Source organism: Lagopus muta, chromosome 1 (genome assembly GCF_023343835.1).
Source record: "Lagopus muta isolate bLagMut1 chromosome 1, bLagMut1 primary, whole genome shotgun sequence".
NCBI classification, from domain to species: domain Eukaryota; kingdom Metazoa; phylum Chordata; class Aves; order Galliformes; family Phasianidae; genus Lagopus; species Lagopus muta.
In genome coordinates, this window is record NC_064433.1 from 4,357,963 (window position 1) to 4,374,467 (window position 16,505).

The 16,505-nt window shown below is 40.7% G+C and overlaps 1 protein-coding gene across 2 annotated transcripts; it reads right to left on the reverse strand.

Moving 5' to 3' along the window:
• Window positions 1-66: 66 nt before the first annotated feature.
• Window positions 67-16,500, reverse strand: KIN (Kin17 DNA and RNA binding protein). Of its 2 annotated transcripts, none has more exons than XM_048933827.1 (13): window positions 16,328-16,500; window positions 14,237-14,331; window positions 13,248-13,291; window positions 13,000-13,122; window positions 11,845-12,026; window positions 10,449-10,497; window positions 10,112-10,169; window positions 7,363-7,483; window positions 6,837-6,887; window positions 6,526-6,594; window positions 5,443-5,542; window positions 3,736-3,836; window positions 67-2,554 (listed from the first exon to the last, which is right to left on the reverse strand). In XM_048933827.1, the coding sequence occupies exons 1-13, from the start codon at window positions 16,439-16,441 to the stop codon at window positions 2,492-2,494; spliced, it is 1,170 nt and encodes a 389-aa protein (XP_048789784.1). In that variant the 5' UTR covers window positions 16,442-16,500; the 3' UTR covers window positions 67-2,491. The 2 variants fall into 2 exon arrangements, with proteins under 2 accessions (XP_048789784.1, XP_048789783.1); XM_048933826.1 differs by having other exon boundaries at window positions 7,363-7,486.
• Between the last annotated feature and the right edge of the window lie 5 nt (window positions 16,501-16,505).

Genomic DNA, 16,505 nt, shown 5'->3' on the forward strand with positions numbered 1-16,505 from the left:
TTAGAAATTTCAGCTGTTTTGCAATACACATCTCACAGCAGACTTGTAATAGCATTGTGGTGGCACCTGTAATCTTGGTATCATACACAACCAGATTTAAAAAACTCATGCTTTTCAAATTTTGTCCTTTCAGAGAGCAGGGAAAAATATAAGTTCATGCATTGCTGGATTTGGCAAAAAGCAGCGTGGTTAAAATAAGCCCAGCCAGGATGATGTGCATTACATACCCGACAAATCTAACACAAAAGGAAACTGGGATCATGAAGAGTCCCTAGCCTTTACAGATGTGCTAACCAGTGGTCAGAATTTCCTTGAAATAGCTCATGCTACTACACTGCAGGAGAATAAATTAGGTGAGCCCAGAATATCTTGTTTCGGTTTTGGTAAACATTTCAGCATCACAGTGAAATTCTCACCTAGATACAGAACTGGGGAAGTAGGATAAAGAACTGGAATTCAGACTACATAGAAATCACCAGCAGTACTAAAAGCTTCGCTTCCAGGGGGATCAGTTCCCAAAAGGTGTCATACTTTTCAAAAGCAACAAATGAGATCAGTAGTGAAACAACCATACACGTGTATGTACCTAGAATTGCATTTAAAACTCTGCTTTCACAAGCAACCTTAGGAAAAAAAATAATAACATGCTGACCAGATTCTTCTCAGTGGCCCTAATGTAGGACAGGCACTCCAGTTATCTGCTTGCCTTCCTGTACTTTGGTGTCCTTTGCCTCTGAACCAAAGACTGGTATGCATCCTTCTTTCAGTTCTGTTGTCAGGAGTGTGGATTTATGCATGTTGAGCATCTCTTCAAGCGATTCTCAGAAGCGTAGACATGTCTTCTGCCTTAAGTTCCTTTCTGCAGAATTGTCCATTTTTTAGATACTGTGTTACTGCTTGACTTGTATTTGTGCCTGGGATCCCCGGAAAGCCATTGAAATCCTCCGTGTGAGGTTAGTCCAGACTGCAGCTCTTTCGTTCAACCTCTGCAGTCTTTCAGTTTTCCTGCAGGGGTCCCCTGGAAACCACGAATCATGGTTCTCTGAGGTAAAGCAAGGGACAAGCAACAGTGAATTTGACACTGGTGACCTGAACTTTTAGACTGCACTGTAACTGGGGTACACATCCACAACAGCATCCTGTTCAATTCAGCTCACCAAGGAAGGGGCTGAGTGGCTTTTCTTTACGAAAAAAAATGCAGTCTTTTGAAAGGAATTTTGCTCAACCACACAACACTGCTGAGTTTGCAGGGAAATAAAACTCCACCTTTCCCAAATGAGCACTGGTTACCTCTTCTCACCTTCCCCTACTTCCTAGGTCTCAGCTCCACAGCAGTCAACACAGCAGCTCCACACAGCTAAGATCAGCTTTGAAAGGCACAGGATTATCAGTTTTCTTGCCATCAAATTCCAGACACACACAATAATAACCAAAGGCAGTCTGAACCACAGGTGATGGTCTGTTTTTGCTTGGGAAAACTTGCACCTTTCTTTTACAAAAATAAGGCAGTTACACCAGTTGGCCATTTTACTGTGCTGTTCAGTGGACATAAAAGAACAGAGTGCTGTTTAAAAGACTGGTTAGGAAAGCTCTGGCCTAAGATAAGTTTATGTTTATTCCTGAACATTCCTTAAAAATAAAATACTGTATAAAATGTGACATATTTTAAAAAATTAAAAAGTAATGTTACTCATTTAGCATCCACACAGTGCAGGGGAAAACAATGGAACTATGGACAAGGGAAAATGCTCTGGAAAACCAGAACAGCAATTGCCAGTTCATATCTGCACAGACTTAGGCAGGAATGCTAGAAGCCCCACAAGTAACATCCATCTTGGAGCCCATAAGCAGACAAATTGTGTATGAGCATTATCAGGAGCCCTGAGAACGAGGTGATGGAAGTCTAATTATGTGGATTCTACTACAGCTGATAAGTTAACTCAAAATAACTTGGTGACAACACTTAATAAGGCAGACCCTTCTTACAAAATCCAGGAGAAGAATCCCTGTTACCTTCTGCTATTCTCTTAATCCTTTCCCTTGTTCCTCCTGCCAGAACTCAGTTTTGGCTGCAAATTGAGAAGTCTGCTGTTTAAAATCCATTGGCCTCAACACACATTGCCTGCCTCAAGCAGCTGTTGTGGACAGTTCTCTGCCCTACAAAACTTCACACATACTTCAGTAAAGAAAATACTCCAACTTGCAGCTGCTGTATTTTGCAAAATGAGACTGAAAAATTATTAAAAAAACTTTGAGAAAGGATCAGATGGAGTATTTCCACCATTAAGATTTCCACAAACATTTTATGTAACAAATCTATAGTGATCTTTAAATAAATTCAATTTGCTCTTGGTTATTCTCTATATACATTATAGATACATATACACACAAAGTTAAAACCCTGACATAGCCGAGTCTCCTGTGTCTGCCCACAGGAAGCCAGAAAGATGGTCTGAGGAACCCAAATCTTCTCTGATCCATAATGAGCACCTCAGGCAAGTTTGGAAATGTCTTCATACTGGATCCCTTCAACTCGGCGTCCTTTCAAAGGCCCCTGGAAAAGAACAGATTGTAAAAAGTAAAATCAAAATACAAACTTGTTTGTTGCATTTCCCAATAGAGAACTTAAAGTAACATAGCTGAAGGGGCTGTACCAAATCTTGCCACATTTAGCATTTTCTAAGGAGCAGGAGTGAACAGTACTAGATATCTCAGGCATTAGCAGTATTACAGTGCACAGTAAAAGCACAACAGCTAATTTTCTATTTAAGAGTTCTGTCCAAAAGCCACATACAAGTGCACGCTGCCTATTGCACAGGGGATACGTAGCAGAATGCTTTCAAAAAACTACAGAATTTTGTGTTCTGGGTGGTTTCTACTGTTTTTCATTTATAGATTTGGAGTTCATGTCGAAGGAGGTAACCTCTATATCTAAGTGCATCAAAATGAGAGAAAAAAGAGCCTTGCTTTCAAGACCAACGTATCATGAGCCTTGGCTCCAATCAAACCTCCTTCTGTGTTTAGGATACCTCCACAATCTCTCCTCAAATAAATTCTCTGAGTTTCTGTAGCTCTTCATTGGAATGGAATCCTAAGAGAGCCTCTCCCCAGCAAGCTGTGTTTGAGAGATTTGTCTTCAGGACAGCACTCTCCCTACTTATACCAGTGAATTTAAAGACAATTTTGCGGAGCAAAAAAAGCCACAGACACAAAGGTGTTCATATGGATCAATTTTAGCCCAGAGAAAGGTGAGACAAACAAAACAAACAAATACAGAAACTAACAAAAAACACCCAAACCACCAATGTAATTGTTAGTTACAAACACGACAATGGATAAGAATATAGAGCCCTATGTTCAGTCTAGTAAAGGGAGGAGAAAAATCACCTCATGCATTTTTCACATTTTTTACCTTCCCACAAAATAGTGCAACTACAGCTATATTCAAAATAAACACACAGAATATTTTGCTAGTCCCTTTCAAGTTAAAAACTCGCCAGATTCAGCATCTTGGTGTATTTCAAGAGGCAAACAGCACAGCACTAGTTTGCAGTGGAGAACAAGCAACTGTTTTACTGCTGGTTGGAAATAAGTGGCTGAGAACAGCATTTTGTACTATAAATCCCACCTGTAAAACAGGATTAATGGTAGCATCTTTCTTTGTGAAAGCTCTCCAGCATACAGATGAAAAGTGCTGTATGCAAAATAGATCTTTCAGTTCTTTTTTATACTTACAGAGTCAATGATGATTGTTGCTGAAAATTTCTTCTCATTGATAGATTCCAAGATGCCTTCATTTCCCCTGTAACCACCATTTAATACCATAACTTTCTTGCCTGAAATGAGAAATAGGAAAAATTTCCTTTGATGGAGTTGTGTTCAACTTCAATGACAGCTGAGGGAGAAGTTTCTCTTCAAGCCCCCAGCAAGTGATTCCCAGCTCTGCCTCACACCCTGCCCACTTACAAAGTACAATGAAGTTTACTCTCTACACTCCAGGCTATGCTGGCACTACAGCAGAAGCCACTCAAACTACATCAGGGAAAAATCATAGAATCATAGAATGGTTTGGGTTGGAAGAGACCTTTAAGATCATCCAGTTCCAACCCCCCTGCTACAGGCAGGGATACTTCCCTCTAGATCAGGGTGCTCAAAGCCCCACGCAGCCTGACCTTGAGTGCTTCCAGGGAGGGGGCACAACCTTGCTGGGCATCCTGTTCCAGTGCCTCAAAACCCTCACAGTAAAGAATTTCTTCCTAATATTTACTCTGAATCTGCACTCTTCCAGTTTAAAGCAATATCCCCTCACTCTACCTGCCTTTACAAAAGGTCCCTCCCCAGCTCCCCTGTCGGCCCCCCTCAGCTACTGGAAGGCTGCTATGAGTTCCCCTTGGAGCCTTCTTCAGGTTGAAGAGCCCCAGCTCTCTCAGCCTGTCCAAACTCGCTGAGGTTGCACTCGATCCCACTGTCCACAAAGATGTTAAAAAGCACCAGACCCTGCACTGATCCCTGAGGAGTGCCACTCATCACCAGTCTCCACATGGACATTCAGCCACTGACTGCAATTCTCTGAGCAGCCGTTCAGCCAATTCCTTATCCAGTGAGTGGCCCACCCATCAAATGCATTTTCCTCCAATTTGGCTCCCAGGATGGCGTGTGGGACAGTGTCAAAGAAGTCAGAGTTACTTCCCTCATGTCCTATTCCATACACTAATTGCTCAGTGTGCTTTCTTTCTTTCTTCTGTCTCACCTGGGCAGTTCTGTAGGGCATCAATTCTAGTGTAAGTGTGGGCAAAGCTCACCTGTACTGTTGTGCCTCCATCAACTGGCTATTCACCAGCTGAAGATGCAGAATGGAGCACATCTGATGAAAAATCTCAAGATCCTACATCTCCTTTCTCTCTGTGCTGACAGTGCTCTGCTTACTGCTACCCTGAATGTTCCCTGAAATGCTGATCAGATGCTACTCAGAAACCTATGCTACAGTAGTATGCTACAATCAAAGAAATACAAGGGAATCAAATAAGAGTTATGTTTTGCCAAGTACCTACAGCTATTTGAGGCATGATTTGGAAGGAAGACACAAGATAAACATGACTAAGAGCTACGGAGTGCTCCCTGAGAGGCTTCCTGGCAGCTGAAGAGAGATGCTTTCATGTAGTCAAATGAATTGAATCATGAAGCACTTCTATTTTCTTAGAAGATAATATTCTTACAAGAAGAGACTGTGCAGACTCAAAGAAGAAACAATGCAATATTTCCCCAGAAAGTAACCAGAATATAGATGGTGAGTGACCAGACTAGGTTATGAAATGCTGTCCCAAGAACAACACAGCTACTGTTAAGGTCGTTTCAAGTGGATGTTTTACAGTTTAAAAGAACTTAAATTTAAGTTATGCTGTGACAGCTAAGCTGAAAAATAAAGAACACAAACAGCCATACCTGGTGCTGGTATTACAGTTTCCAGATGTGTCTGATCAAGCTTCAGTTTGTCTCCAGAATCAATCATTTTCACAACTGCTGTATATTTGTCAATCACCTCCTATTGTAAAAGGTAGAGGCCAATCAGTGACTATAATATAAAAAATAATTCTCTAAATTTACATGTTCAAAATTAACAAGTCAGGAATACACTTGAACGCTTTCAAAAGCAATGAGGACTTCTGAGCTGCCCTAAAGGCATCCAGTCTCCACAAAGTGCTGGCTGACCCTACTCTGAAGTTCAGGCTAGATTAAGGGGGCTCTTCTTAAAAATCAATGACTGATCTTCCTTGTAAACTAAGACCACTAATGCTACTAGTGTTTTCTGGAGGTTTTGTCAACCTTCAGATCAGTTATCTTAGCTATCCTCTCAAATTCAGAGAGCAAATTAGAGGCTTCTTTCCCTCATGGGAGGATAAACTAGCTTGAAATCACACAGGGAGAACTGGAATAAGGCCTCTCAACGAGGAAAAATGTCACTGATCATCTTTGCACCTAGCATGTCCAACCTCCCAGATTTACAGCTCAGTGAAAGACAGCCACTAGAACTCATAACCTGCTCAGATACTTGCCAAAAAAAGCTGTGATTTTGGGTTCTATGCATTGCTGTCAGTCATTCAAAACACACCTAGATGTTGTCTTCTGCACTCTTGCCAGAGACTGTTGAGCCTTGGACTACCTGGTACAACATCATTTCACTGGCAGTGGCTAAAAGAAACCACATCTAAACTACAGAACAAGGCTTACAGACTGAAGATTTTGTACACAAGCAGGATCTTGCTCAAAGGCAGTAAGCAGCACAAAGATTTGTGCAACACTGACTAGTCTCAAATCAAAATACAACTGCACAGCTCTTGGTCACGTCACACTGAAAAAATGATTATTACTCATTATGGATATGTTAATAGGATAAGCTGCACAGGACAAAAACAGACACACAAAAAAAGTCCCAGTAAAGTTACATCACAGCTCCTTTCAGTGTAGACTTAAGGCTGAGCGCAATTCTGACTCTGGAAGTCATCTGCTTCCATTTGCACACTTTACCTTAACAACTGCCTTCTTCTTGTGATACTTCTCTCCAAGCTTCTTTGTGACAATTTTTACAATGATTTCCTAGACAATTTGAAAGGAAGAAAAAAAAGATTAACACTCTAAAATACACAAGCAACTACACAGTGATTACATGCTGAAGTCACTCTAACCCCAACCACCAGATGAAGTAATTTTTCACATTTGGCAGCTTGGAAAATGAGTGAAATAAGCTTGGGATCTGCTTCAGGATCTTTGCATAACTCAATCACTAGCAACTGCAGACTGCAGAATTGGTTGTATATCACAACTTCTGAGATACTTACTGGCTGCAACCAGTAGTCTGTTCGAGATGTTCTTTTCTTCTCTTCTTCAATCTACAGAACAACAAATAAGTATCATTTATTTTCTCCCTTCACTGCAGCCTTCCCATGCCTTCAAAAATCTGAACAAATTCTCCAGACCCACATCAGGTTGAGAGAAAAAGCCAAGAAGGGTAGGTCAGGGTGAGTTTTCTGCACAGAAATCAATCTGGTAAGATCTAGAAATCCATGATAAAATGATGGGAGATTTACGTTTATTTTTGTCAAGTGTTTCTAGGTATTTTCTTTTCTTTCAAAATCTGTATTCCTTTACTTCCAACATTTGGACTAGTCAAGGTTAATAGACACAGATGAGCAGCAGAAACCAATTTTAAATGGGAAATGATATAATTTTGTCCAGAAAGACATGAAAGTCTGAATTGCACAAGAACTGGAGGTCTGAGATTGTTTCAAAGGGAAGCCCTGGAAAAGCAGACTGACTGCCACAGGCATGGGATTATAAAGACAGAAATCCTTGCACAATCGTTACCTCCATAATCTCATCCAGTGCAGATTTCTTCTTTTTCTCTTTGGACTGACCAGAGCTATGAGCTGATTCTTTTCTTTTAACTGCTCCTTCTGCCATCTTCAGTGCACTTGGTCCAAGGATGCTACTGGAAGAGCAAGACGGCATTTTCACAGCAGACCTCAAATTGTCTTCTCTACCAAGATGCATTTGAAGAACTGGTTGTACAAAAAGGCCTGCTGATCTATTTGACTTCAGTTGTGCAAATCACCTTCCAGACCTCACATGCTACCCTTTTTAGGAGTGTGCTTTGCAGCTAGAACTGATCTCCTTGAGGTGTAAATTCCATGCCCACTGATGCTTGCTGCCATCAGTCCAGCAGAACAAAAACAATCTAATGGTCAGTTCACCAGTGCAAAAGCTAAGAGCTGACTGGGGACTTGAGTTAAATGCTAGAGACAAAAAAAAGTCTGCACGTAAGATTTTCAAGTTTGTTTTAAATATTTGAATCAAAATGAGCAATCCTGTAGCTTTAGAGAAACTGAGAACTGAGCAAGTCTCTAACATAGCTGAGACCTGGAAATCCTCCCACCCCCAGAAAATAAACATTACCTTCACCATCACATACAAAACAGGCAAATAGCCCATGAGTTACAAAAGGAAAGAGCAATTAGTACAAAACTTACATCTTAGGGATTGGGGAACACCTGGGTAAAGCAAGAACTGTCTGAAGGCAGTCTGAGTTTGCCAATTTTTATAAAAGCCATGCAGATGCAGTAAAAATTGTAGGTGTTTTCTCATCCAGAAAGTTGAAGAAGGCTGCTGTGAGATAATTTTATGAAGGCCTTAGAATGATTCTCATGTTCTGACTGTGTTCTGTGGTGAGGATTTTGGATATGCTAGTGAAGGGAGATGTGTAATGGGAGTGAGTTACAAATAGGGCAATAGAAACAAACGTGAGAGGAAAATGATTGTATTTCAGAGGAAGGCAGGATAATGTCTGTACAGAGTTCCAGAAGAAATCACACATCCAGCAGCAAATACATAAATAAAATCTCATAAATGACATAATTAAAGCCTGGCATTAAAGAAGATGACACTAAAGAAGGAAAACATAGATACCTGTGAGGTTACCAAGGGATTCCCAGGTGTCAGTACTAAAATGAATCTTACTTAACATATGCATTAGGGACCCTGGGACAAAGACAACCAGCACAGCTCAGGTATGTCATCAGTACAGAGAACACAAGAAAGAACTGGGCACAAGAAAGGACTGGTTTACCTTGAAATCTGTGGTTTACAGAAAACAAAACTAAACAGCACATTATGCAAGCTCACATACTTTAGAAAAGTTTACTCTGATTAGATTCTGTCCACAGGGAACTCATCACTGTCTAAGATCAGGAACAGCAGAGAAGGGTCCGACTACAATGACAACTAATAATGTGGACCAACCATGAAAGAGTCAAACTCAACCCTAGCAATCACATCCTATGGTCTCTGTCTAAATTTCTGCACCCTGATTAAGAAATGCAAGAGGGAATCCTGGCCAGGATTCTGCAACGCCTGCAGTGAGCAGAGAGGTTGGGAAACAAGGAAACCCTGCAACACGCTGCACCATGTGGTATCAGGTTGAACTCAAACAAGCCATATAATAACAGCCATAGCCAACGTGTCTCACAGAGGCAGAACACACTTTTACACTGACACTGGGGAGCAGTTTCCATATACAACACTGAAGTGACTCCAGAACCACCAGTGAAGGAAAAACCACAGGCTGGTCACTTTAGTGTGAGGCAGATATCCAAAGTTTGCTTCTACACTACCATTACAAATTTTACACACAAGCATCTATCATAGGCTACAAAAAAGTTGGACCTCTTGATACATGATCCCACATTCAGACAAATTTTTGCAAGCACCTTAAAAAATAGATCTAAGTATTCCTCACTGAAACTAGTCAAGTGAGTGCCTGTGCTAAGTTCAGGCTCATCTTAAGCGCAACTCAAAGCTCAGGAATAATTTACAAGTATTCCTCAAAGCCTGAAATCTGTCTCTCTTATTGCAAAGAACTACTTTATTGTCTCGCTTTCTGCCTGGCATACATCCCATCAGATATCTTATCTAAAAGCTAAGCTTGTGACGAGAAGCAAGCTTTCACTTTACTTGCAATGCATTTAATTACAATATTGCCTTACAAGAAAAGATGTACTACTCATCAAACAGTTTCACTGACTTCTGTAAGTGTTGTTTGCATTATTGATCCCCTTTTCCTGTGTTGCTTGTGGTTATATGACAATTAAATTCATGAGCTTTGCAAAGATTGACATCAGGTAGATTCAACTCCTTTAAGGATGATCAGAGAAAATATTACCTTCAATTAGACAAACCTTTCAGGAACTGAAATTAAAAAGTCATGAATATCCATTCACATAAGGCAGCTGGGACTTGGTGACTTCAGTTAGATCTCCTATCCTCCCTTTCACTTACCTATCTCTTCCCAGAGGAAACTATCACTGCCTATTCATTGCTGGGCATCTGTCATGTATGAACCATAGAGAATTCAAGAAGGCTCCTCACAGCAAATATTTAAGATATAAACATTCATCCATTTAAAATACAAGAGGAACCACGACATCACCTAGGATCTCCTTCTGAATAACATGAGGATGAGACAGTAGACTACAAATACAGCAGGATAAGATACATCTTCCTTCACATACAAATACCACTGACATGAAAAGTAAAAGTTACCTTCAAACAATTTTCTCACCTGGTTTTTGAAGATGCTGCTACTGAAGTACTTGCTCCTTTATTTAAATTAAATGCAACTTAAAAAAAAAAAAAAAAAAGATGCTACAATTTAACAATCTGATAATGGAGAAGATTGTACATTTAAAAATACTTACTATTTTACATTACGGTTCAGCTTTCAAAATAAACTATTTCAAAAATGGCAAGAAATTCTCTGCCTTTTCCTATTTTCAGTGCTTTCTGAAACTCGCCTCAAAGCAATCTATGAAACACTGAGCAAACTTTAGCACATATTCCATTTTAATCATGAAATCAGCTTCAGCTCAAGAAAACGGCATGTATCAAAAGCTGGTTACCTTTTTCTTCTTCATTTTCTCTGTTCAGTTCAGTATAGACTGGCTCCTCCTGCCAAAAGAAAACTTAATAGATCTCAAGAGCAAAACAGATAGCTGAGCCAGGATAACATTTTTCAGTGATCGCTGATTGCCTGGATTTTATTGACGACAGTAAGATTATCTAATAACTGTAATATTCAGTCTGGCTTGATTTATAAGATTATAAATTGAAAACAGATTCTCATTATAGGCTCCTGTGCAAAATTATCTAATTAACACTCTCTACAGAGATGCTGTCTGTACTTGTTTAATTTCAGCATCAAAGGAAAGTGGCCTTACTGCAAGTTTTCTCATTTTGAACAAGCAAGATTAGACTGGTTTTTGGACAAACTGATAATCTAAAAAAGGAAAAATCATGGAATCTTTCCAAATTTTTAGTACCAAAGGCTCAGACCATTTAAATTTCAATTAGTTTTAAATTAAGAAAAAGATAATAGTTTACAACAGCATTTAAATATATCTATCAATACCCAGAATCAAATGGGAGGTCCCAATCCCAGGCAACAACGTGCATGGAAGTCAAGGGATAATTGCAAAGAAGTTCTCAAATTCCTTGTCAGGACTACCAGAATAAAAGCTTTTCATGTGGGGATTTAATTATTTCAGCTTTCCTGGTAATCTTAGCCTCCCTACCATACTTGTTATTTGCAGCCCTAAAAGTTTGAGAAATATGATAAATGAGGACACCATTGGTTACTGCTTAGCCTCCTATCTTGAATTCAGTATTTTAAAATTGCTAGGAAAACTAACACTCATTTAGTAGAAAAGTAAGCCAGGTACAAAGCAACTCGAAGTCTTCCTCCAGAGTAAGTTATCATCTTTCATAAATGCTTAACAGAAAATTCAGAACGAAAGTGAAGTAATGTGGTGATTTAAGCAGAGGAGAAGATAGACTAAATCAAACTCTGAAATGGCTAGGACTAGATACAGACAGTCATGAGGAACAGTTCCAATAAGTTTCAAGACAGCATAAAACCTAACAGGAGCTGAAACCTCTGCTTTTCTTTTCTGAAACTGATTCCAAAGAGGACCCTGATGTTTATCTGCTGTAAAAAGCATCGGGTTGGTTATTTGAGGAAAAGTAACAAGCAGCAATTTCAACTGAAACAAGGTAGGCAAAGCGGGCATGAGAGTTACCTGTGAGAAGAATACTTCCCAGTTTAGAAACAACCAACCATGCATCACATATACCCACTGTTCCCCAGTTTGAACTAGCAATCAGCTCGCAACCCACTGCATGAAAATTACTCATCACCTTCTAGCTGGCTGCAATGGAAACAGTAGTGGAAAGACCATAGGAGCATTAACTTAATTGAGAGGACTTTTGAGCTGCAGGTTGATATATAACTTTCCTCACCAGTTCTTTCCCCTCCAAACCTCTTCTAACTTGCTGTTCAATGAATTTCGCTGTTTTTTCTTCATCATCAAGGTCTTGTTTCTTCTTTCTTTCTTGTTCTTGTTGCCTGCGAATGGTCTCTGGGTCCCTGTCAATGTACTGGATATACCAGCCTTTTGGAGTCTCATCAACCTTACAAAGACCTAAAGACCCAACACAAGATAAAATAAAATTAATACTAACAAAAACAAGAAAATAACAAAGAAAACATCAAGACAGATCATTTTCCCAGGCCACATTCACTGCAAGAACCTAAAAACCTTAGCAGATGTGCCTTTACAATGTATCTCTTACCAGACTTCTAAAACAGACTTTAAATTACCTTTAGTAACCATTTATACCCTTCAGCTAGCTGGTTGTATTTGGAAATGGGCCAAAATATGTATCAAGAGTGGATGGAACGTTTGGTATCACTTTCCTTATTGACAAAAACATTTCCTTCCCATTGTTTCAACAAGGAAGAAAACAGCACACTAACATATATAAACACTGCATAGTAATAGCATCAAACTATAGAAAACTTTACTGTGCTACATTATTGTTACTGGCACTCATTAGAGTGAGTTTTCAAACACTCTATGACTCATTAATGATCCTGTAGCACACAGGCAATTGCAACCAATTTAAACCTTACACAGCACTGTGGTATGACATAACCCCTGCTCCTCCCGTGGAACACAAAACTGCAGATCTCAGATTTGAACCCTTTCATTAGGACAGAAATGAAAACAAAATACTACTTCTTGTCACCACAAATACTAAGGGATTCTGCAGTTGTAAGAAATGTCCTACCATAGTTTATACTTTTTAAATGACAACTGTTGGAAGTTGACTTAGAATTCAACAACAGATGCAGTAACTACAGGTAAAACAAGGAAAGGTTTGTAAGTGATGCATTTATCCCAGACCTCTGCCACTTTTCATAAGGAAATCCCACTGCTTAGAAATGGGATTTCCTTAGAAATCTATTTGGACACATGTTAACATATATGCAGGAAGGAAGGGTAAGGGAAAAAAGGAAACAGGAGAATTAACATAAATGCTTACTGATTACTCATCAGCAACGCAATTACCTAATAGTTTTAAAATGCCATAACCCAAAACAACAGTATTTACCTTCTCTCCCCAACCATTTTGTAAAATCAGTCAGTGTCTCCCACTGTGTTGCATTCATGTGGATGTGTTCTCGGTGACTGATATATTCATTGTACACAATATTATTGTGGACTCTCTTTGTTCCTAAAACAGAGTTATCATTAGATGTAAGTATGGGACCCAGGAGAAACCTACCAAAACTTCTTGCACAGAACCAAAAGGCATTAAAAGCAAAAAAAAAAAAAAAAGAAAAACAGTAAAATATTTACCAAATCGTCTCCTGAGCAGCTCTAGGAAATCATTTCGGAATTCCCTTAGGGGATATAAAGAAAAGTATCTTAACAAAACTTATACAATTACAAAGAAATGTTCTACTGACAATAATAATGAAATATCTGCAGCATAAACAGGAGTATTCTTTAGAACAGAGCAGGGTGAAACTCAGACACCTGTTTCCCATCTTCAGTAATACAGCGTGAAGTGCAGTCTGTACACACAAAGAAGCACAGTATGGTACATGCACATACAAGTTTAATCTTCCAAAGGATAATACCCTTTCAAAGGGATAAAATGGGAAGAATGAACTCTAAACACTTCCCACTAATTGCTGGTATTTCATTACCAGGTATCTCCCAAGGTTGACAAACACTGACACAAAACACGAGGCAGAACAAAGGGAAGCAGTGGTAGACTGGGTAGATGGATCACTCATCTCCCTGCTAATTCAGTGGCTTAAAGATAAAGCCTCCCTTCAGACTCACACTGAAGACAGTTCCAGTCAGCCCTGCTGTCAGGTAGGTCAGGTGGACAAAGGGATCAGGGGAACAGTGGGACTCTACTCATTCTGCTGACTTCTTATCTCCACGTGATGGTTCTTTAGCTGTTTGTAATTCTGCAGCTCTGACAGTCACTCAGCTGAGACACAGCAGTGACATACTTCATAGTGAAGAGCAAATTAAAACAGGACTCAGACATGGAATAAAATTATCAAATTTGGGATAAAAAGAAGAATTTGAGGTAAAAATTGCCACATTTGGGGTTAAAAAAAAAGTTAAATGAGGTAAAACTGTCAAATTTTAAACATCACGGCTCCCTTAAACCTACATGCTTTCAAAAGCAAACTTTTCACATAGCCACTATATAAAACAGCTGACACTAAAATTCATCAGAATAAAGTATCTTCAATGGGACATAACAGGGCTTTAGAGGTACAGCCATGCAGATCTGACACATGGATAAGAATATATAGCAAACTTACTCAGAAAAGTAGTTCAAGAATTGCTGAGGATTTTCAGAAGCCAGAAGTAATTGCCTTTGGTGAGATTCAGACATGCAATGACATTTGAAGCCATTCTAGAAAATAAAGATAAATATTTTATCTGCCTTTGTCTCAATTTGCAACATACAGCTTTAGAAGTAACTTAAAATGATGTTTTTCTAAGTCTTGGAGGCTTCACACAAAACACTCTAACCCAACCACAGTCTAGCAGCACAGGTTGGCTATTCCTCCTGACTAGGACATAACAGAAGTCCTCTTGCTCCCTTGTGGAACGGGGTAGATGTGGCACCACCTGCTCCATGCAGGACCATCTATTCAGGTACACATGCAAAAGAAGTGGAAATTCTTGCTGATTCCCTATCTGGCCAATACTGACATCGTACGTAATGAGAGGATGGCATCCTAGGAGTGGCCAAGCTATGGATTACAAAAGCTTGGCCACCTCTGATACAGGGACAAAGTCATAACAGCTTCGCAAAATGTACTCAGATGCTGGAGGTTTGGCCATATCCTTTTTTTTTTCTTTTTTTTTTAACCTAACATAATACTCTCTCATCATAACATAATTAAATTTACAGCAAACTTCTTTCCATGGGATCCCCACACCGCTACGAAAATATGTGGCTGTAAAGGTATGATGCTTTGTTGCTGTAATCTCTGAGAAAAGATTTAATCTCTTTGGGAGAAAGGAAAAGGGCAGCAGATGAAGAACACAAATAAGATCCCTTGGAAGTCACATTTCTCTTCTAAAAGCACGTTAAAAGCTTTATTCACGTAGAATGAAAAACCAGAAGCACAGTTATCCCAAGTGGAGGTACTCTTGGAGCACAGCTCTGGTGAAAATAAGAAGGAATAGGACCCTCATAATTCCATGGGCATCTGGGTTCGAGTGAACAGAGAAGTGAAAACAAGGGGAAGCATCACAGAAAACCATCTCTTAACAGGAGAAGCTGGGAAGAAACAGAATCAGAAGGATGGAAAAGAGACCTTGCTGTGCTCCAGACATGCAAGCCCTGGGGCATGCCCCAGAACCCACCTTGTTCCCAGGAGAAATCACAACTGCCCCAAATTCCTGATGGAATAATTCCTAACCCTACTGCCCTTACAAGGCTGATCAGTCACCATCATGGGTTGAACATCCCTGGAGAAAGCTCAGGACCATCATACTTTCTCCAAAACACTTCTCCCACAGGAGTGGGATTCCAGTAAAATATATAGAATCATAGAACAGTCTGGGTTGAAAAGGACCTCAAAAATCATCTAGTTTCAGCCCCGCCGCCACACACCAGGTGGTTTTGGAAGCCCTCAGGTCCCACTCAGCTCTTCCCATCATACATGAGGGACCAGGAATACACCAAGGAAGCATGAGAGTCCTCTCCAATGCTGCCTGAAAACAAATCGCTGGTCTCAGACCCCCAGAATGTGAGGTCTGGATGCATCCTTGAAGTCAGAGGCCTTACAGAGGGATCTGGACAGGCTGGATGGATGAGCTGAGACCAATAGGATGAGTGTTAACAAGACCAAGAGCCGGGTGCTGCACTTGGCTCATACCCACCCCACACAGTATGCTTGGCACACATTACCTCCCCTACAAAGACAGGCTGAGGGAGCTGGGCTTGTTCAACCTGGAGAAAAGAAGGCTGCAGGGTGACCTCATTGCAGCCCTTCGTACCTAAAGGGAGCCTACAAACAGGAAGGGAACCAACTCTTGGAAAGGGTAGATAACTGCAGGACAAGGGGAAATGGTTTGAGGTCGAGGGAGGGAAGATTTAGGTTGGATGTCAGGGGGAAGGAAGCTCTTTACAGAGAGAGTGAGGTGCTGGAACAGACTGCCCAGAGAGGCTGTGGATGCCCTGTCCCTAGAAGGGCTCAAGGCCAGATTGGATGGGGCCCTGGGCAGCCTGGTCTAGTATTAAATGTGGAGGTTGGTGGCCCTGGCTGTGGCGGGGGGTTGGAGATTCACGATCCTTGAGGTCTCTTCCAGCCCTGGCCATTCTGTGATTACGGAGGACCCCAACGCCGGGGACCGCGCGCCAAACACCGCGCCGCTCCGCGCCCCGCCAGCCTCACCTCATCGCGGCACTGCTTCTGGCACATCTGGCAGTACCAGCGTAGCTTCTGCAACCCTTTGGATTTGATGCGGTTAGCGATAGCCTTCGGGCTGAGGAAATCCGACTTCCCCATGGCTCTCTCTCCCACCTCCCTTCACCCCTTACTTTCTCGTTCCCGGATGCGGCGGAGCGCCCTC

Excerpts from the sequence above, each read along its gene's own strand:
- KIN (XM_048933826.1), bottom strand. The coding sequence starts at position 16,441 with ATGGGGAAGTCGGATTTCCTCAGCCCGAAGGCTATCGCTAACCGCATC. Across the intron at positions 13,123-13,247 it reads GCTGCTCAGGAGACGATTTG|GAACAAAGAGAGTCCACAAT; the intron begins GTAAATATTTTA and ends ACTCTGTTTTAG. Across the intron at positions 10,498-11,844 it reads GTTTGGAGGGGAAAGAACTG|GAGGAGCCAGTCTATACTGA; the intron begins GTGAGGAAAGTT and ends TTCTTTTGGCAG.